The sequence below is a fragment of the Puma concolor genome, chromosome F2 (genome assembly GCF_028749965.1).
Source record: "Puma concolor isolate L17-30 chromosome F2, mPumCon1.1.hap2, whole genome shotgun sequence".
NCBI classification, from domain to species: Eukaryota; Metazoa; Chordata; class Mammalia; order Carnivora; family Felidae; genus Puma; species Puma concolor.
The window spans coordinates 1,079,560-1,100,250 of NC_141684.1; the positions used below are offsets into that span (position 1 = coordinate 1,079,560).

The 20,691-nt window shown below is 54.8% G+C and overlaps 2 protein-coding genes across 3 annotated transcripts; one reads left to right on the forward strand and one right to left on the reverse strand.

The window, feature by feature from the left end:
- Positions 1–20: 20 nt before the first annotated feature.
- LOC147571762 (uncharacterized) lies at positions 21–5,321 on the reverse strand (the record flags this gene model as incomplete). The annotated part of the gene is given in 5 exon segments (XM_086695959.1): positions 21–909; positions 1,276–1,559; positions 3,012–3,698; positions 3,701–4,768; positions 4,770–5,321. Coding segments are annotated over 5 exon segments (2,922 nt in total), but the record flags the coding sequence as incomplete, so codon positions are not given.
- Positions 5,322–13,313: 7,992 nt separating this feature from the next.
- Positions 13,314–18,320, forward strand: GFUS (GDP-L-fucose synthase). 2 transcript variants are annotated; one of them, XM_086695712.1, is made up of 11 exons: positions 13,314–13,453; positions 14,194–14,350; positions 14,666–14,780; positions 15,963–16,091; positions 16,170–16,243; positions 16,437–16,570; positions 16,656–16,720; positions 17,095–17,161; positions 17,323–17,402; positions 17,581–17,680; positions 17,966–18,320. In XM_086695712.1, exons 2-11 carry the CDS (start codon positions 14,205–14,207, stop codon positions 18,019–18,021), a joined length of 966 nt encoding a protein of 321 aa, XP_086551838.1. In that variant the 5' UTR covers positions 13,314–13,453; positions 14,194–14,204; the 3' UTR covers positions 18,022–18,320. The 2 variants fall into 2 exon arrangements, with proteins under 2 accessions (XP_086551838.1, XP_086551839.1); XM_086695713.1 differs by lacking the exons at positions 13,314–13,453; positions 16,170–16,243 and having other exon boundaries at positions 16,437–16,554.
- Positions 18,321–20,691: the final 2,371 nt, after the last annotated feature.

The following is a 20,691-nucleotide window of genomic DNA, read 5'->3' on the forward strand; positions in this document are numbered from 1 at the left end:
AAGACCACTAGGGAGCCGAGTCCGATGCAAAAGCAAAGAGCCTTTATTTGAGCTAGCTCGAGCTCAATCCCCTACCTGCACCGACACAGCGGTGAGATACCAGGGAAAGAGAGCGAGTTTCAAAAGGACAAAGGTTTTATTGGGGCCTGGGGCAGTTGGTGAGGTAATGGCTATGGCCTCAGCCGATTGGCTGGGGAAGGGTCCTGGGGAAGGGTCCGAGTCCTGTTAGGCAGGTGAGGGGGGGGTTACTCAAGGGGAGGAGGTGTGGTCAAGGTGAAGGACACAGAACAAGATGGAGTCGGCTGGCGTAGGCCCGCCCTTTCATTCCCCCCTTGTCATGTAGCTTAGGGACCCAATCATGGGACCGGCTGCATTTATGGTGACAAGGGGAACAGAGTTTGGAGGTTTATGCAAAGTTCTGGGAACCAAGTGTCCCTGGGGTGGCTCTGGGACGTCTGATTAAGTATTGTCCCCAAGCTGGTGTCTATGATCTGCCAGGTGATGTTTTGGGGGGCGTGGGGACTCCCGGCAGCATGAGCAATGACAAGCAGTTAACAGAGTTACCAATATTAGGTAGGTCAAATGCGCTGTAGCTTGAGCTTGAGCGGGTTGTGTTGGTCCCGACTGATGGCCCATCGCGTGACAACGTCCTTCCGGATCGAGGAGGGGTCCGCTGGCTGAGCGTGGGTGTGATGGACCCAGGTCGCGATGCCGTCTACCTTGAGAGCGGTGGGGGTTGTCAACACCACGATGTAGGGTCCCTTCCAGCGCGGCTCGAGAGTCTCTCGGTGGTGCCTCTTGACGTAGACCCAGTCTCCCGGCCTGTACTGATGAGGTGTCGCGATCGGGCCAGCCTCGTAGATGGCACGGAGGCGCGGCCAAATGTCCTCGTGCGCCCTCTGGAGCCCGCTCAAGGAAAGAAATAGTTCTTGATCTTTAAACTCAGCAATAAGTTCAGCTCGAAGGCTGGGAATAACAGGGGGTGGCCTGCCAAACATAATCTCGTAGGGAGTAAAACCCAGAGTGTAAGGAGTGTTTCTAACCCGGTAAAGGGCGTACGGTAGGAGAGTCACCCAGTCCCCGCCAGTCTCCATGGTTAATTTGGTAAGGGTCTCTTTTAGGGTTCTATTCATTCTTTCTACCTGTCCTGAGCTCTGGGGCCTATAAGCACAAGGTAATTTCCAGTTTGCCCCCACCGCCTCGGCTACTGCCTGTGTTACCTGCGAGATAAAAGCTGGTCCATTGTCTGATCCTACCATGGCAGGAAAACCATACCTGGGTAAGATGTCTTCTAGTAGCTTCTTAGCCACCGTCTGAGCCGTTTCATGCTTGGTTGGGTATGCCTCCACCCAGCCAGAGAAGGTGTCTGTAAATACTAAAAGATATTTAAAACCATACTTTCCTGGTTTGACTTCAGTGAAGTCGACTTCCCATTGGGCTCCCGGTCTGGTGCCTCTGAGCCTGGTTCCTTTTTTATTTGATGTGGCCCTCGCGTTGGTGAGTTGGCAGGTCTTGCAGGCAGATACAACTTGCTCTATTTTGGTGTCCTGTTGGTGAATCTTAATTCCGGCATGTCGGATTAAGTCTTTTAATTTTCGGGCCCCCATGTGAGTAGACCGATGCATGTGCTCTAATATTGAGACTCCGAGCTGGTCTGGCAACACGAGCTCCTTGTTATGTGTATACCACCATCCCTTTATCTCCTGGGCCATAGGGAGTTTCTTGATCCGCTGTAACTCCTCCTGGGAGTATTTGGGCTGGTCTGGTAAAACTGGGTCTCCCGGGTCTGGTAGTTGTATGGTCATGGTGGGGACTGGAGTAAGGGCTACTGCCTTGGCTGCCTGCTCAGCCTTTCGATTACCTCTAGCTACTGGGTTATCAGCTTTTTGGTGCCCTTGGCAGTGGATAATGGCTAGCTTGGCAGGAAGCCATAAGGCTGTAAGCAGGTTAAGTATCTCCTGCTTATTTTTTATAGTCCGTCCTTCTGCCGTCAGTAACCCCCTCTCCTGATAAATTGCCCCATGAATATGAGCTGTGGCAAATGCATAACGGCTGTCTGTGTAGATGTTAAGCCGTTTTCCAGCTCCCAGCATCAGCGCCTTGGTGAGGGCTATGAGCTCCGCTCGCCGGGCTGACGTTCCAGAGGGTAGAGCCTCCGCCCATACGGTGTCCGTTTCGGTGACCACCGCTGCACCCGCATACCTGTGTCCGTCTCGCACAAAGCTGCTGCCATCAGTGAACCAAGTAGCCTCAGCATCGGGGAGGGGCCGGTCGGTCAGGTCCATCCGGAATCCATGTACTTGTTCCAGGATTCCCGCACAGTCATGTAATGGAGCACCTAGGTCAGGGTCAGGCAGCAGGGTTGCAGGATTGAGGGCTGCACTGGGGTGGAACCGCACTCGTGGAGGGTTGAGTAGGAGGCTCTGGTAATGAGTCATACGTGTATTGCTCATCCATCTATCCGGAGGCTGTTTCAGGACCCCTTCAATGGCGTGTGGGGTCATGATCCAGATCTCCTGTCCTAGGGTCAGCTTGTCTGCATCCTTGACTAGGAGTGCTGTCGCCGCAATAATTCTTAGGCATGGCGGCCAGCCGGCAGCCACTGGGTCTAGTTTCTTAGACAGGTAAGCCACTGGACGGTTCCAGGGGCCTAAGGCTTGAGTTAGAACCCCTTTTGCTATTCCCTTATGTTCATCTACAAAGAGGTGGAAGGGCTTTGTAATGTCTGGTAGGCCCAGGGCTGGGGCACTTAGGAGGGCCTTTTTTAACTGATTAAAGGCAGTTTCTTCTTTTTCAGCCCATTTAAATGTTTTCCCCTCTTTGGTAGCTTCATATAGGGGCCTGGCGATCTCAGCAAAACCTGGAACCCAGAGGCGGCAGTAGCCGGCTGATCCTAGGAAGTCCCTCACTTCTCTTCGGGAGGTGGGAGTAGGGATCCTTAGGACAGTTTCTTTTCTGGCTTCTGATAACCGCCGCTGTCCGCCCTCCAGGATATATCCCAGGTAACTTACCCTCTTCCTGCATATCTGAGCCTTCTTCGTGGATGCCCGGTATCCTAAGGCCCCCAGGGTAGCCAGCAGGTCCTGGGTCCCTCGCTCACAGTCTTTGGCCGTGTCCGCAGCAATCAGGATGTCATCTACCTACTGTAGAAGGGTGAGGCCAGGGTGCTCCCTTCTGTACTCACCCAGGTCCTCGTGTAGTGCCTCGTCGAAGATGGTGGGTGAATTTTTGAATCCCTGAGGTAGCCGTGTCCAGGTGAGTTGCCCACTGGAGCCCTCCTCCGGATCATGCCACTCGAAGGCGAAGAAGGGTTGGCTCTGGGGTGCCAGCGGCAGACTGAAGAAGGCGTCCTTTAAATCTAGTACAGTATACCAGACCCTGGAGGGCGCTAAGGAGCTCAAGAGAGTATATGGGTTGGGAACAGTTGGGTGTATGTCCGCGACCCTCTTATTTACTTCCCGGAGGTCTTGTACCGGTCGGTAGTCATTTGTGTGAGGCTTTTTGACCGGCAGTAAGGGGGTGTTCCAGGCAGACTGGCAAGGAACTAGTACCCCTAGGCTTCGTAGTCTCCGGATGTGTGGCTGGATCCCCTTCCGGGCCTCCTGAGACATGGGGTATTGTTTGATCCTTACCGGACTCTCTCCTGGCTTGAGCTCTACCAGGACTGGGGTCCTGTGAGCGGCTAATCCCATCCCCCCCCCGTCTCTGCCCAAACCGAGGGGAATTCTCATAGCCATCTGTCTATATTATCCTCTCTCGGGAGCGCCTCCTGGTGGAGGAGGTATTCATCCTCCAGTTTCATGGTCAGGACCTAGATGGGGTGGCCCTTGCCATCAGTGACCTGAGGCCCCCCTTGTCTGAAAGTTATCTGAGCTCCAATCTTGGTCAGTAAGTCCCGTCCTAACAGCGGGTAGGGGCATTCTGGTATTACCATAAAGGAGTGGGATACCCGGCCCGTTCCCAAATCTACTGTTCTTCGGGTAGTCCATGAATACTGGCTCATACCAGTCGCCCCTTGTACCCAGGACTTTTTGTTGGCTAGTTTTCCTTGTGGGGTGCGGAGGACCGAATGTTGTGCTCCAGTGTCGACAAGGAAGTCAATAGGGGTCCCCTCCACTTTAAGAGTTACCCTGGGTTCGGGGAGAGGGTCCGAACCCTGACTCCCCTAATCACTTAGTTCATCCAGCTCTAGGACTTTTACTCGATCAGTCTTGCTTCCCTTCCCGCCAGCTCTTTTTGGACAATCTCGGGCCCAATGCCCTATCTCCTTGCAGTATGCGCACTGATCCTTCTGCAGCCTCTGCTTCCCCCCCTTGGTGGTTCCTTTACCTTTTCTTGTGTCGTCTGCCAGCTGCCGGAGACGGCGGTCTCGTTCCTCGGGGAAGTCAGCAGTGGTAGCTAGTAGTATTCTGGCCAGGTCTCGAGTCTGCTTACTGCTGGCAGCCGCCATGGCGCGAGCCTGCTTGTCCTCAGGAGGCTCCCGGTTATTATATACCTTTTCGGCTACCACCAGTAAGTCCTGCAGACTTTTTTCTCCTAGTCTATCTATTTTCTGTAATTTTCTCCTAATGTCTATGGCCGATTGGTTTACAAAGGCCATGAGAACAGCTGCCTTGCTTTCCGGAGCCTCTGGATCCATGGGGGTGTAGGTACGGAATGCCTCCATGATCCGTTCTAAAAAGGCGGCCGGAGATTCATCTTTTCCCTGTTGTACATTTCCTACCTTGGCCAAATTGGTTGGCTTTCTAGCAGCCATTCGGAGACCCCCCCATTAGAGTCTGGCGGTAGACCCGGAGCCTCTCCTTACCTTCTGCCGTGTTGAAATCCCACTGGGGCCGAGTTAAGGGGAAGGAGGCATCTATCTGAGCCTGGTTGGTGGTGGGATTTCCGTCTGCGCCTGGAACTAGTTTTCGGGCCCCACTGAGGATTCTTTCTCTTTCTTCAGTCGTGAACGGGACCTGCAAAAGCTGCTGGCAATCATCCCACATGGGCTGATGGGTAAAAAGAACAGAGTCTAATAAATCAATAAGCCCTGCCGGTTTCTCGGAAAACTTAGGATTCTGAGCTTTCCAATTGTAGAGGTCACTAGTGGCGAAAGGCCAATAGTGATGGGGCTGATTCCCCTCCGCGTCTGGGGGTCCGGTGGCTCGCAGGGGCAGAATAGTGGAGTCGGCGGCGGAGGCGGATTGCCCCCTCTGAGCCCTTTGTCTGGTAAAGGGCGGGCTTCCCCCTTGGAGCGTTTCCGCCTCCCGCTCTCGGAACAGCGTCTGCCTCCCCCGGAGGGGGAGGATGGTGTTCTTCCGGCATCCTAGAGGGGTTATACGGGGGAGGAAAAATTAATTCTTCTTCAGTACCCCCCTGTAGGACAGGGAAGAGGGGTGCTGAAGGCTGGGTAAGACTTTTCCTCTTCTCTGTCTCCTGCAAAGCAAGAATGGGTTTTGGCTCCGGAGGGAGCAGGGTTAGGAAGGGCTTAAGCCAAGAGGGTGGGTCTTCTACAAGGTCCTGCCAAGTGATAATGTAAGGGAGCTGATCAAGATGGCCCGCCTTAGGCTGAGAGATGATACTCCTGGCTCGGTGGATGGTAGGGAGGTTGAAGGTCCCCTCTGGTGGCCATCCGACATTGAAAGTTGGCCACTCGCTAGAACAAAAAAACTGCAACCGACCTTTTCGGACTTCCACACTGAGGTTGTTAGCTCTTCCCCTCACATCCTTAAAGTGATCAATCATAATACTTAGAGGAGTAGTCTGAGTCTGTCCCATAACGTCCGTCCAGTAAGTCCACAGAACAAAACAGAGAAACACAAAAACAGACAGAGGGCCCCTAGAAAGTCTTCCAACTCCATGGAAGCAAAACTGCAAGCTAGCTTAGACCTTTGAGGGGATTCCATGTCCCTCCAAAACCGATGAGGGGATTCCACGTCCCTCCAAAACCGATGAGGGGATTCCACGTCTCTCCAAAGACGACGGCCTTACGCCGACCAGCGGGAGCGACCCGCCTCGTCTCAGACCTTTGAGGGGATTCCACGTCCCTCCAGAAGGGAGAATCGGAACGTCTTCCGAAACTCCCGGCCCGTGGTCCTCCAGTGCGTCCACTTAGACCGCGTCGGGCACTACCAGAATTCCAGAAATGAGCTCACACAGAAAAGACAGAACAGACACTAACCGTGGCCAGTCAGGCTCTCCGGGTCGGGGGTCCCTCGGGGTTCTTGGGGATCCCGGGCCGAGCCCCCAAATGTTATGCCCAGAATTCGTGATCCCCAAAGACCACTAGGGAGCCGAGTCCGATGCAAAAGCAAAGAGCCTTTATTCGAGCTAGCTCGAGCTCAATCCCCTACCTGCACCGACACAGCGGTGAGATACCAGGGAAAGAGGGCGAGTTTCAAAAGGACAAAGGTTTTATTGGGGCCTGGGGCAGTTGGTGAGGTAATGGCTATGGCCTCAGCCGATTGGCTGGGGAAGGGTCCTGGGGAAGGGTCCGAGTCCTGTTAGGCAGGTGAGGGGGGGGTTACTCAAGGGGAGGAGGTGTGGTCAAGGTGAAGGACACAGAACAAGATGGAGTCGGCTGGCGTAGGCCCGCCCTTTCAGTTAACACACACAGTGGGTCTGGTCCACCCACTCCCACTGCATTCCGCCGTGTGTCTACACTGCTCCCCACCCCTCCTTATTGATGAACGTTCCGTGTGTTTTCTACTCTTCTCTGTTGCGAGTGATGGAAGAGAGCACACCGCGTACGGTATTTCCATGTCTGAGCAAGGATTTCTCTAGGCGACAGGTCTAGAAACGGGATCCAAATGTGCAGATTTTAGTGTTAGCGTGTTGCCACATTGACTTTTCAGTGGCTGTCCTAACTTTCGCTCCGTCTATCGCAGTGGGAGACTCCGTTCCCTGCAGCTTCACCAACCCTTATCTGGCCTGAAATTGGCCGATCTAAGGGGTGAAAAGCAGCATCCTGGTTTTTGTTCTCAAATTCAGTGAGACCTAACTTAGCAGATGCATTTGTTTTTAATGAGTACATGTGATAAATAGCTCTGCCAAATGTATCCTCCTACGTGACCTCCACGATCCAGACAGAACATCTCCATCCTCCCAATGCTCCCCTGCACTCCTCCCCCCAAGTCTCACCCCTCCAGCTGCTTCAGTGAACCGACTGATTTGCTAGTCAGGCCAATCCTTCGTGCTTATTAGCCATTTGAGCCTCTTGTTAACGGACTAAAATGACTTTGGCCCGCTTTTCCACTGAGCTTGTCTCTTTCCTTGCGACTAGGAGCTTTTTAGGGTGGCTACAAATCATTTGCCTGCTACGTGTACTGCAAACATATTGCCTTTATTTCTCCACAGTTCTGTGTGCCCTTCACTAACTCTGGTGCCCTGGGGTCTCTTTTCCTTTGTGATGTTCACTGTCCGTTCCTCTCAGAGAGGGTTTTTGTTTTTGTTTTTGTTTGTTAAGATTTTTAAGTACTCTCTACACACACGTGGGGCTCGAACTTACAACCCAAGGTCAAGAGCCGCTGGCTCCACTGAGCTGGCTGGGTGCCCCTTTTCTCAGGGAGGTTTAACGCTTTTACTTTCCATGCTTAGGTCTTCCAGCCATCTGGAATTTATTTCTGAATATGATGAGATGTTGGAATCTGATTCTTTTCCATATGGTGAGCCAGTATCCCCATAAAGCGAGTTAAACACCCCGCCCTTGTACACAGTGTCCTGTCGGAGAAAAGTGTCTCGAGAGTAATTGTATTGAAAAGACACGACGGGCGCCTGGGGGGGCTCAGTCGGTTGGGCTTCCAACTCTTGATTTCAGCTCAGGTGACGACCTTGTGGTCATGAGATCAAGCCCCACATCCTGGTCTGCGCCGAGCACGGAGCTCACGTGGAATTCTCTGTCTCCCTTTGCCCTCCCCCCACGCACTCTCTCTCTCTCAAAAAAAAAAAAAAAAAGAAAAGAAATGAGTGTTGCAGCCACAGTGAGTGGAGGTGTGTGAGTAAACCTTGAAGTGATGGCCTCATGATACGTAGGACGTTACACACAATGTAATCACGCGATGCAGGTTGTCAGCTGGCCAGCAAAGGAGGACTGCACAGACCCCACCCCCCCCATCCCTATTTGAGACTTGGCCGGGGGGCGCCTGTGTGGCTCAGTCAGTTCAGCATCTGACTCTTCATTTCGGCTCAGGTCATGATCTCACAGTTCGTGGGTTCAGCCCCTACACTGGGCACTGTACTGACAGCAAGGAGCCTGCTTGAAACTCTCTCCCTCCGTCTCAAAATAAATAAACTTAAACAAACAAAAAAAGAATTAGGGAGCGCCTGGCTGGCCGGCTTGCTCTATAGAGCATGTGGCTCTCGATCTCAGGGTCATGAGTTCTAGCTCCACGTTGGGGGTAGAGATGACTTCGAAAGAATTCAAAGAGACTTAGAAATAGGATAATGTTGAAGCTAAGGGGTCAGAGCAGAGCCAGACCTCTCCCAACCTTCAGCACAGGCCTGGGGGACCCGTGAAGCAGGGCTGGTCAGTGGGACCCTGGGCTCCCCGCAGAGGAGAGGGAGGCTGGCTGGGAGTAGAGCCTTTCCTGGATCTGCAGGGGCAGTGGGGGCTGTCCTGGCTGAGGCCTCCAGAAATGCCACCTTCACCCAGCACAGGCGCCCAAGAAACAGCATATGCTTAATCTCAATTCCATCCAAAACCTTGCAGGGGTTGCATGGCTTCTCTTACAGGCCCGGCTCCCAGGAAGGACACCATGAGGATGCCTGGGGGGTTAGCACTGTGGGAGGGCCACCCGCCTCTGCTCAACAGCCTCCTGCGGGAGTTAATTCCTGTTGCCCGTCTCCCCCCCACCCCCCACCCCCCAGACTAGCTCTCTGATGCTGGAGTCTGGCTGCAGAGCCCTTGTTGCCATGAGAACTTAGTGGCAGATGAGAAACGCCATGGAAGGGGACCAGTCACGCTGCCTCAGAGACCCACCCTCTGCTTAGCGGCTGGCAGCTGCCCCTCCCTGCATTGCAAGGTGGACCCTAAGCCCACGTCTGGGTTGTGATGACCAGCCAGAGCAAGGTTTTGGAAGCAAAAGAAAATCTGAAGGAAGTTGAGGAAGGACGATATTCACAAGGGGTGAGATGCAGGGAGCAGAGGACTCACAGGGAATTGTAACAATCAGAAGTTTGAAAAGGGGCTGTGCCCCTGGGCCCCCTCAGCAAGGCAAGGAAAGCTTCCTGGAGGACAAGGGCTCTTACAGATGCCTGAGTGGAGACAGGACTGCCTCTCTTAAAACATGGATAAGATTGGGGTGCCTGGGTGGCTCAGTTGTTCGGGCGTCTGACTTCGGCCTCGGCCATGATCTCACCGTTCCCGAGTTCAAGCCCCGTGTGGGGCTCTGTGCTGACAGCTCAGAGCCTGGAGCCTGCTTCTGATTCTGTGTCTCCCTCTGTCTCTGCCCCTCCCCTGCTCATGCTCTGTCTCAGAAATAAATAAACATTAAAAAAAAGTTAAAAAAAAAAGTAACTCTGTTTGCCACTTGGGACCATGATTTGCTCTTTGGGAACCTTCCGCTGTCTTGCTTAGGTCTTCAGCCTTCCAGTATCTAAATTAAATATACGTGAAGCCCATAGTCAGCATTCCTATCACATGTCCAAGGCTGATGACAAGGTCAAATGTGATGTGGTTTTCCAAGACGTTTCAGCTTTGGGCAGATCCAGAAAATACTGTGTTTGATCTAGAGAATGTCATCATGATCAGTACAGTTAAAGTCAGGTCTCCCTGTGACATGACATGTCGCACAAAAAATGCTCCTGCTTTTTTGGCCAAAATTTCTGGCTTGTTCACTTTTATTTTCTCCAACCATATCGGTGCCAGTGGTATCTACTTGCCCCCAATAATTTTTTAAATCAATCCCTAAAACTGTATTTTGCTTGTTCCCAGTCCTTTCCTTAAGTCAAATGCGTGTTTCATCTATGCGTACATATATGTAGATTTAAGACAAATATGAATTGATGTTGCAAAATATTCCTCAGCCACTATTGCAAATCCTGCATTAATTTCTGGGTACTCTTAAAATCCCAGATTGGAACAGGAAGGAAAGCAAGAAAGATCTGACTCCCTAGTTTACATTTTTTCTTACCTAAGTGCCTCCACCATTCAACTTCCCCTGTACAACCCACAGATATCCTGCTCTTCAAATTTTTATTTTTTTATTTTTTTATTTTTGAGAGAGAGAGAGAGAGACAGCAAGCAGGGGAGGGGCAGAGAGAGAGGGAGAGAGAGAATCCAAGCAGTCTCCATGCTGTCAGCATAGAGCCCAACTCGGGACTCGAACTCACAAACTGTAAGATCATGACCTGAGCTGAAATCAAGAGTCTGACACTTAACCAACTGAGCCACCCAGACACCCCAACAACCAATGTGTATTATCTATAATAATGAACTTCCAAAAATGAAAATGAAAACTTGATAAGTATTTCACTGATTTTACTCATTTTGAAGTGGCTCAGGTTTTGACTTAAGTGAAAAGCTTTTTTTTTTTTTTTTTAAACCTTGAATTTGGGGGCACCTGGGGCTCAGTCAAACATCTGACTTCGGCTCAGGTCCTGATCTCAGGGTTCACGGGTTCGAGCCCCACGTTGGACTCTGTGCTGACAGCTCAGAGCCTGGAGCCTGCTTCAGAGTCTCTATCTCCCTTTCTCTCTGTTCTTCCCCCACTCATGCTCTCTCTCTGTTTCTCAAAAATAAATGTTAAAAAAATTAAAAATAAAAATAAAAAACCTTGAATCATATGCACGGATTTAAAAGATTGTTGAAGGCAAACCTAAGAAAATGGAACTAAAATGGTTAGTAGAGAAAAAGGTGAACCAGCCAGAACTTAGGCTGGAAAACTAGGTGTATTACTGTGTCATCTTTGGAGCATTGGTTTATCTGTGCTTGAGGTGTGGCCTCAGTCGTGCTGTTAATACTCCTTAAAATAACTCAAAATCGGGGTGTTTTTTGATTTGGCCCAGAGATAGAACACCTTGATGAAATATGGATCGATTTTGACCTTGAATCTCTCCCTGCCTAAGACACATCCTGGGATCTGGGGCTAAACACTAAAGGAATTAGGTTTGGCGTTGAACAGATGTGGAAGCTCTAAGAGAGAAGGCACACAAAAGGTGCTCACAAGAACCGACTGTCTTTCCTAGAAAAGAAGATCAGTTTTGAATTTGTGCTGCCTCAGCGATTTGATACGAACTGTTACTGGTTGTTTCTGATATTTGTAAAGCTGACAGAACCCTAAAGAGAGCTAAGGTTGATAATTCCACTTTCAAACGGAATTTTAAAATGGATTGTTTACTTTTAGAGAAAGTGTTTTTCTAAACCGACAGAAACAGAACATGAAACACACAAGAGTTACATTCCGATAAATATGTGAGATGGAAACAACGAGAAACAAAAATGTTTGCATGACCACGAAGGAGAACATTCTCACAAAAATAAGCCCAAATGTAATTTTAGTAGAAATGATTTTCTGATTGTTACAGATGAAACTATACTACCAAGAAGAGTTGTAAATAGGGGTGCCCTGGGAGGCTCAGTCAGTTGAGCGTCCAATTTCAGCTCAGGTCACGATCTCACAGTTCAGGAGTTCAAGCCCCTGCATCGGGCTCTGTGCTGGCAGCTCAGAGCCTGGAGCCTGCTTCGGATTCCGTTTCCTTCTCTCTCTACCCCCCGGCCGCTCACACTCTGTCTCTGTCTGTCTCAACGATGAATAAACATTAAATTTTTTTTTAAAAGAATTGTAAATTGGATGTCGTTTGCTATTTTTTGTCTTCTTTATAATATTCCAGCATTAGAAAATGTGAAAGAGCTTACGAAATACTGCACTGCTGTGATAGTAAATGACACTCCGTAGCGGGGGACGATTTTAAATCTGAATTAAAGCATTTGCTAGCATTTTCTGCAATACCAATACATTACCATATGCAACCCTCTTAGAGTATGGGAATGTGATCTGTAAAAATCCACGGTCCATTTCTGAATCTAAGTACTGCTTTATGGATTTTTCTTGTCAATTCCAGCTGCTATGGCCTCAGCAAAGCAGTTTCTCCAAATCGAAGCAAACTAAAGAACAAAAAAACAAAACCAGAAAACTACAAAGACTTAGGAAAGACCGTCTGATGGGGCATTATGGTCAAAAGAATACAAATTATGTGACAAATTTTGATTATAACATCCGGCTTAGTAACTGGTGAAATGCAGACAAGAAAACTAAATTATATAGGATGACTGACTATGCAGCAGTGTGGGAAGTGCGGTATGTTTTTTTTTTTTTTTTTTTAAATTTTTTTATTTTTGGGAGAGCGCAAGTGGGGGAGGGACAGAGAGAGGGACAGAGGATCTGAAACGGGCTCCCGGCTCTGCACTGACAGGCTGACAGCAGAGTGATCCTCGAGATGGTGACCTGAGCTGGGGTCCAAGCTCAAGGGACTGGGCCACCCAGGCGCCCCATCAGCTGTGCTAATTATTCGTCCGTCTCTGATAGTTTCTTGACTTCTAGGTATATAAAATTTGTTTATTGTTAAAGTTTATTTATTTTGAGAGAGAGACAGAAAAAAAAGCACGTGCAGGGGGGAGACAGAGAGGAGCAGGGGAGGGGCAGAGAGAGAGAGAGAGAGAGAGAGAGCGCGCGCGCGCGAGTATCCTGAGCAGGTTCCCCGCTGTCAGCGCAGAGCCGGAGGTGGGCCTCCAACCGGGGAACAATAAGGTCATGACCTGAGCCAGCCTAACCCAGTGAGCCACCCAAGCGCCCCCAAATTTATGGATGTTTTTTAAATGGAATATATTTTCATAATAATATGTTGTCAAGGTCGGAGGGCACAGCACATTCTGTTTGCCAGTGTGTTAGCAAGGTCGGTTGCTGTTAAATATCTGCATTTAGAGAGAAGGCCCGTGGGCCTCCACGCGACCTTTCACCCCGATACCCAGAGGTCCGAGACCCGTCCGTCCCCGCGGCGCTCAAAGGACGGCGCCGGCCAGCGCGCCGGTCGCGGTCTGCCCTTCGGACCCCGCAGCTCGCGCCTCACCCCCCGAGGCCGGCCCGCGGCCGGTCGCTGTCCTGCAGCCGCGGCCGGGCGCCTGCCGCTCCCCCTTTCTGATGCTGCGGAGTTTCCGCGTACACGCGGCCTCCGCGGCTCTCCCACCACCCACCCGCCCCGGCGGAGCAAACGGGGTCTCTCTGTCCGGTACCCTGAGGCCTCGGGGAGGCGGAGCACCGAGAACCACATTTCCCAGGCGGCTGCGCGTTCCCGGACTCCACTTCCCGGCAGCGCCCGGGGCGCCCCCGGGACTGCATTTCCCAGAGTGCCGCGGGAGTGCCCGCCGGGTCCCTCCCGGTTCCGCCCCTTCCACCTGGCCCCTGCACGCGTCTGGACGCTCAATCCGCTGCCGGAAGCCGCTCTTCGGGCGACGGGCAGGTGGGGCAGTGCACAGGTGAGACGCCGCGCGGCGGCGCCGAGGATCCCGGCGGGGACCCGGCGTGGCGAGCTGCGGCTCCGGCCCTCGATGTGCCGTGACAGCCGCAGAACCCTGAGGGGTGTGGGGACTCCGAGGGCGTGGAGGTGTCCCGGGGATCTGGGAGAGGAACGGGGCGCGGGAGGAGTCCCGGCCTCGGTGGTGTTTCCCCACCGACCTGCCGCTGGACTGTAGGCGCGGTCGGGAGCAGCCGATGTCGCGGTAGTATGCCCTCCGGTTGATGCTGGCCATCAGGCCCTGCAGCTGGGTCAGAGCCGTCCTGTAGGGGCCGGAGCAGATTTCCAGCCCCTAGGCTAGGGTTCTCGAGGGTGGTGGCGCCCCGAGGCTTGTCCAGTTCTGAGCCGGAAGTGCCACCTGCCTAGGAGGAACTAGGCTGGCAGAGGCTCTCCTGGAGCAGCTGGCTGCCACCGGGCACCGGACTGCAAACACGGGCTCTCCTCTTCCTCGTCTATGGCCTGTGAGCTTCTAGGCAGAAGGCTTCCTAGGGAATGGGGCGGGGAGGGGGAGACTCGGGTGGTCCCCAGCAGGCTCTCTCTCCTCCCCTGCGGGTCTCATCCTGTCCCAGTTGCCCCAGGAAACCTCGGTCTAGCCTTTGGACAGTTGCCCTGGGGCCCAGTGCTAACCAAGGGCAGTGACCCCACGCAGGGACATCTACAGGGAGTGGGGCTCCATATGCCTCCCGCCATTTGCCCCCACAGGTGTAGCCAACATGAGTGAGCCTGGGGGGTCAGTGCGAATCCTAGTGACAGGTGGCTCTGGGCTGGTGGGCAGAGCCATCCAAGAGGTGGTAGCAGATGGAGCTGGGCTGCCTGGAGAGGACTGGGTGTTCGTCTCCTCCAAAGATGCTGACCTCACGTAAGTGGACCCATCCCTGGAGCACACTCACCCACACCCTCTCTAGACCCAGAGCTCCAGGCCAGGCCTGTCCCTGAGCCTGGTAGCCTCCGGTCTGGGTCCTCCCCGCCAGGTGTCTGGCCTGGCTTGGGTGTGTGCAGCTCTGTTCCTAGGCAAACATCCTGCTATCTCTTCTGGAGGTCCACACCCTCATACCAGCCAGCGCCTGCACGGGCCACTTTCCTTTGTGGCAGCCTTTCCTGCCATCAGCCCTGTCTACTCCTGCCCCCGTTACCCCACCCCCAGGGTGCTAGTTCCTTCCCCGGCTCCTCCCAGGGATGCTGCACAGACCCGAGCCCTGTTTGAAAAGGTCCGGCCCACACATGTCATCCACCTTGCTGCAATGGTGGGGGGCCTGTTCCGGAATATCAAATACAATTTGGACTTCTGGGTAAGTGAGAGGGCCCCGTGGAGCACTGGGAAGTTCTTGTTGGCTTTTCATGCTCATTTGTCGTCCCCAGGAAGTCCCTGAGGGTCAGGGCTTGGCACAGCCTGGTGGGGGCAGTCCCCATGGGGTCCCCGGTGACCCACACTCGCTTTGTAGGCAGATGGGCGTACAGGTGGGTGGGGGCATTTGGCCCCACAGGAAAAGCCATGGAGTTGACTGTGCGTTGGAGGAACTGAGAATAGCCAGCCTTCGCTGTTTGACTTCGATAGGGTTGGTTTTTACCCGCAGAGCCCCCCCAGGTCTCTAGACCCTTCTGCTCCCAGGATCTCTGGTCCAGCTGCGCTGAACCAGGCCTACCATGCATTCTGGGGGCACAGAGGTGTGAGCTGGGCTCTGGGTCTGAGGTGTCTGACCTGGGGGCCTGGGATGTGGTGGAAGGGGCAGGAGGGGAGCAAGGTTCTGCCTATAGCCCTGCTCCTGCCAGGCTGCGCCCCTGAGGCTTGGACCCACCATTGCTGGGCATCTGGTCTTTATGGCGCAGGGATGGCAGAGGCTCAGATCAGATTCTGCCCCGGGGCGCCCCACCCCAGGGCTTTCCTTGTCTCAGGCCAGTCATCCAAGAAGGCCGCCTAGTCAAAGCCTCTCCGCCTCCAAATGTCTGGGCCATCTCATGCCCAGTCTCATCCCAGGGTCTGGGGAAAGTGGGGTCTGGGGAGGGGTGGGGCTGCCCAAAGCTTCACTGCTACCGGCTGGTAAAGTTGGGTAGTCTCCTTGGGCTAGGGGAGTGGAGGGGCCCCCTTCTCTCCACCCTTGTTGGAGGCTAGATCGGGCCTGCCCTCAGCAGCCTGTGAGGGTGAGGCCCAGCCCTGAGCTAGGGAATGTGGTCCTCTCCTCCAGCCGGCCGCGCCCCACGGCCCCAAGGGTTGGGGGGGGGGGGGTCAAAGGACTGCCTGCCTAGGATGTAACAGGCCCAGAGGGGGCATGGTTGCTGGGAGGTCTATGCTGGGAGGTCTAGCCTTGTCCCCAGGAGCAGTTAGGATAAACTGGCTCAGGTGCTGCCCTCGTGGGAGGGGCCAGGGTGTGTCCTGCTTCTGTCCCTGGAGGAGCAGGTAAGGGCTGGGGTCCTGCCAGCAGATTCAGAGGGGCTTGAATCTGCCCTGCCCACCCCCCTCACCCCCACGCCAGAGGAAAAACATTCACATCAACGACAACGTCCTGCACTCGGCCTTCGAGGTGGGCGTGCGCAAGGTGGTCTCCTGCCTGTCTACCTGCATCTTCCCGGACAAGACCACCTACCCTATTGACGAGACTATGGTGAGGGGCGGGGCCAACGGGGGGGCGGGGCCAGCGGGGGCGGGGCCAGGAAAGCAAAGGCTGCCTCTGCTCCCCTAGATCCACAATGGGCCGCCGCACAACAGCAATTTTGGCTACTCCTACGCCAAGAGGATGATCGACGTGCAGAACAGGTCGTCCGCCCGCTGGCCCGGCTGAGGCCGGACAGGAAAAGGGAGGAGGGCCCAGTGGGTACCTTGGCACAGCTCCCAAGCATCGTGCCCTCTCTTTGCGGGCCTCGGTTTTTGCCCCCCTCAGAGGCCAGGGCGGGTGTGGTGGGGTCAGCGGTCCCAGGCGAGCGCCGCAAGAGACGCTGTGACCCTGCAGGGCCTACTTCCAGCAGCACGGCTGCACTTTTACCGCCGTCATCCCAACCAACGTCTTCGGGCCCCACGACAACTTCAACATCGAGGACGGCCACGTGCTGCCCGGCCTCATCCACAAGGTGCACCTGGCTAAGAGTGAGTGCCTGCTTGGTGAGGTCCGGGGGGTGGGGGGTGGCTGGTGGAGTCCCCTCTGACACCTGCCCCCTCCCTGAATCTGCAGGCAGCGGCTCAGCCCTGACGGTGTGGGGCACTGGCAAGCCACGGAGGCAGTTCATCTACTCATTGGTTTGTGCAGGACTGGGCCTAGCTCTCTACTAGAACGTTCCCTGGCCTGCCATGCTGGCTGTGGGAAGGCCATAGTGTGAGGGAGCCCCAGAAAGGAGTGAGGGTCCAGGCTGAGCCTCTGGAGCAGCAGCCACTGGTCCTCGCTGGGTCCCTATAGGTGCCTGGCCCCATGGGAGTCGCTGGGTGCAGCTCTGAGCTCAGTGAAAGATAAGACTCTCTGTCAGGTAGGCTGGGGTGGCTAAGCTGCCCAAAGGGAGAGACCTCCCCCCCGGGGAGCCCAGGCTGTGCCCTCACCGAACAGGGCCACCCAAGAGAGGTGGCCTGTGGCTCCAGGTGGGCGTGACTTGTGTCCTCTGACCCTGTCTGACTTCCAGGACCTGGCTCGGCTCTTCATCTGGGTCCTGCGGGAGTACGATGAGGTGGAACCCATCATCCTGTCAGGTGGGCACCCTGTGGCCCCACTGCCCCTGCCCCGGGGCAGAACCCACGTCTGTGCCGAGGGCAGCTGGGGCTGGGAATGGGAGTGTGGCGGGGGGCTGGGTAGCTGCAAGGCCGCGTGGAGGAGGCCTCACCTGACTGTTGGTCCCCCCTGCTCCCCACAGTGGGCGAGGAGGATGAGGTCTCTATCCAGGAGGCAGCCGAAGCCGTGGTGGAGGCCATGGACTTCCGCGGGGAGGTCACTGTATCCTTTGGCTCTGGGGCAGGACGCTGTGGGGCTGATGGATGCAGCATGGCTCTCGCCTGGCAGCTGGAGAGGAGGGGCGCTCTTTTGTCCCCAGAGCTCCCCTGGGAAAGGCAGGTTCAAGGGCAGGCTGGTGGGGCGGGTGCCCCTTGTGCTGTGGCCTTGACAGGGCACCTAGTTTGATACAAGCAAGTCAGATGGGCAGTTCAAGAAGACGGCCAGTAACGGCAAGCTTCGGACCTACTTGCCCGACTTCCGGTTCACACCCTTCAAGCAGGGTGAGCCCCCGGCCCTCCCGTGGCTCTCCCACCCCATCCCTCGGGACCTCCCAGCCCCTCCTTCTTGGCTTTGGGTCACTCCTGCCCCTCCTTAAGCAGTGGCTTCCTTGCTTGGAGCTGAAGACACCCTGTAGATTTGGTGTCCAAACCCTTGTCGGGGAGGCAGGACCCAGAAGGGGTGACTGCCTGTGTCCTGGGGTCTCCACCCTCCGCATCTCCTCCAGTGGAGGTCAGCGCAGCCTCGGCCCTCACCTGCCACCACCTGTCACCCGCCCACCTCTGCAGCTGTGAAGGAGACCTGTGCCTGGTTCACCCACAACTACGAACAGGCCCGGAAGTGAAGCACGGTGTGGGAGCAGGTGCCGGCTGCCCCCGAAGCCCCAGAGATGACACCCTCAGACCGTGCCGGGAGCCAAGGGCACTGCCAGCACCGGGGGCCCACATTCTCACCCCTCTGCCAGGGCGGCTCTGAGCAGCTGTGCAGTGAGGCCACCATTCGTGTCTGTCCTCAGGGAAACCAAGGCCTGGCCAGGCCCGGCACCTTGCTCCCCAATGCCGGTCTCTGGGTCCTAAGCGTGTCCACTTCTGATCCTGCTCTCCCATTCCCTGGGAGCCAATAAAGTCTATTTTCCCAGGCCTACCCCCAGCAGCTCTGTGCCAGCTGTGTCCCTCCCACCATGGGCACTGCCTCCGTGCGCCTGGCTGGCCCCAGGACCCACCATTCACCTGCTGGTTCCTCAGAAAGCTGCTGGGCCAGGGTGGCCAGCTGTACCTGGGTAGGCTGCAGGGCGGAGGCAGTGCACAGTCAAGTGGTGGGGGTGCAGGGCAGAGCACCTGTTAGTGGTCCCAGCTGGTGCTGTGGCCACCGCTTAGCCTTTCCACATGAGGTCATATGCAGGCCTGGGTGGCCTGAACTCCCGGGGCCTGCCTGTTTGCCCCAGGACCCTGGGCCATGAGGTTGCTCTGGAGTTGGACAGGCTGAGTAGGCATCTGGATGGACCCAAGGGGAGCGTGGTGATTGGGACCCCAAGAGAGAGCTGAGCCAGGCCTGGCCCCTCATCTCCCTAGCCATCAGGCCGCAGCTTGTGATGGGGCTTGGCCCGACCTTCTCCCTGGACAGTAGCAAAGGTGTCACAGAGGAGGGCCTGTCACAAAGGTGGGTAGGGGAGAGCAGCTCAGGCCTCCCCATTCTCAGCAGGAATACAGCAGAGTCCCCCAGCCAGCCAGTCAGTGCTGGGGTGTGGACCCAGGAGTACCCAACTTGAAAACCCTCAGTACTGCCTAGCCCAGGACCCAGACACCTTCCCTGGCTTTGGGCCCGCCTCCTCTCAGGTCCCCTCTCTCCTGGGTCACCCTTGGTCATCCTCATGCAGGTGGCCCCCAGCTTCCTTCTGACCCCAGATGTGTCTGCCATGTTAATTCCTCCCTCTGTTCAGGCAGTATTGGCTGTCTTCTCAGTGCCAGGCACACAAATTCCCACCTCTGTCCCTGTACCTAGCTGGTCTTTCATGGCATTTGTCCCCACCCCTTCTCCAGCAGGCTGTGTGTTTCTCCCGCAGGGCTCTGCTGGGGCTGGCCCAGGACCCTCATGTCAGTGCCTGTCCACCTTTTAGGCCTCAGTTGAGGTGTTCCTTTCTCTGAGTGCCCACTCTGCTGTGGGACTCCTGTGTGCTGGTCTGGGAGCACCTGGGAGCCTGCTCCTCCCCCCAGGACTTGAGCTCTAGGACGTGGGTCAGCCCTGTATTCCCTGGGCTCCAGCCCTTGTGAACAAAGAAGGCTCTGCTCAGGAGTTCAGGGAGGGGGTGGTGCCTGAGATGGAGCTTGAGCCAGCCACGTGAGCACATACAGAGGGAGGCCCCTGCAGAGCAGAGACCTGCACACACGTGGCAGGACACAAAGAGTGGCTGTGTGTCCTGAGCCATCCTCCGTACTGTTCTGTGTGTGTGTGTGTGTGCGCATCGCGTCACAGAGGGGCTGCGTCCCCAGCCAGAATGCAAGTCCTCAAGGTAGGGGTTCCGCGGCCCAGTCTGCTGCTCCATGGCTTTCCTTGGAGCAGGGCTCACACCCTGCAGGGGCAGTGCTGAGTGAATGAGGGGATTTCATCGTTGAAGAGTTTAGAATGTGTCAAAGTAGAGTTTAGAGTAACCAAACATCTTTAAAAATTTTACTTACTTTAGAGAGAGAGAGCATACGTGCGGGGAGGGGCAGAGGGAAAGAGTGAGAATCTCAAGCAGGTTCCACGCTAAGTGTGGAGTCTGATCCCGTGGCCTTGGATCACCACCCTGGCCAAAACCAAGAGGCAAGCTGAAATCAAGAGTTGGATGCCCAACTGCGAGGCGCCCTAAAACGTTTTTAAAATGCAATCTTAAACAGAAAAACTACCATCTTCACTCTCCAAGCTTTATTTTTCCCGTGCCAGTTAAAGATTACAAACATTTGGGACACCCGGGGGGCTCAGGTTGGTTAAGAGGCCGGCTCTTGAGGGGTGCCTGGATGGCTCAGTCGGTTGAGCGTCTGACTTTGGCTCAGGTCACAATCTCACGGTTCATGAGCTTGAGTCACGTGTCAGGCTCTGTGCTGACAGCTCAGAGCCTGCAGCCTGCTTCAGATTCTCTTGTCTCCCTCTCTCTCCCCCTCCCCCTTTTGCGTTCTCTCTCTCAAAAATAAACATTAAAAAAAAAAAACAAAAAACCCTGCTCTTGATCTCAGCTCAGGTTATGATCCAGGATCACGGGATCGAGTCCCGAGTTGGGCTTTGTGCTGACAGCGTGGAGCCTGCTTGAGATTCTCTCTTCTCTGCCCCTCCCCCAGGCTCACTCGCTCTCTCTCTCAAAATAAATAAACTGAAAAAAGAAAAACAAGTACTACTACCGCTACCCTTCCATCAGTTTCAAACATGGGCCCTGGCGGTGGCCAAGCACTCCCATCTCCCCCAGGACCAACAACAAGATGGGCCAGGTCTCCGCTGGGGAGCCAGGCCTCAGGAAGACCTCTCCTGCCTTATCGCAGCA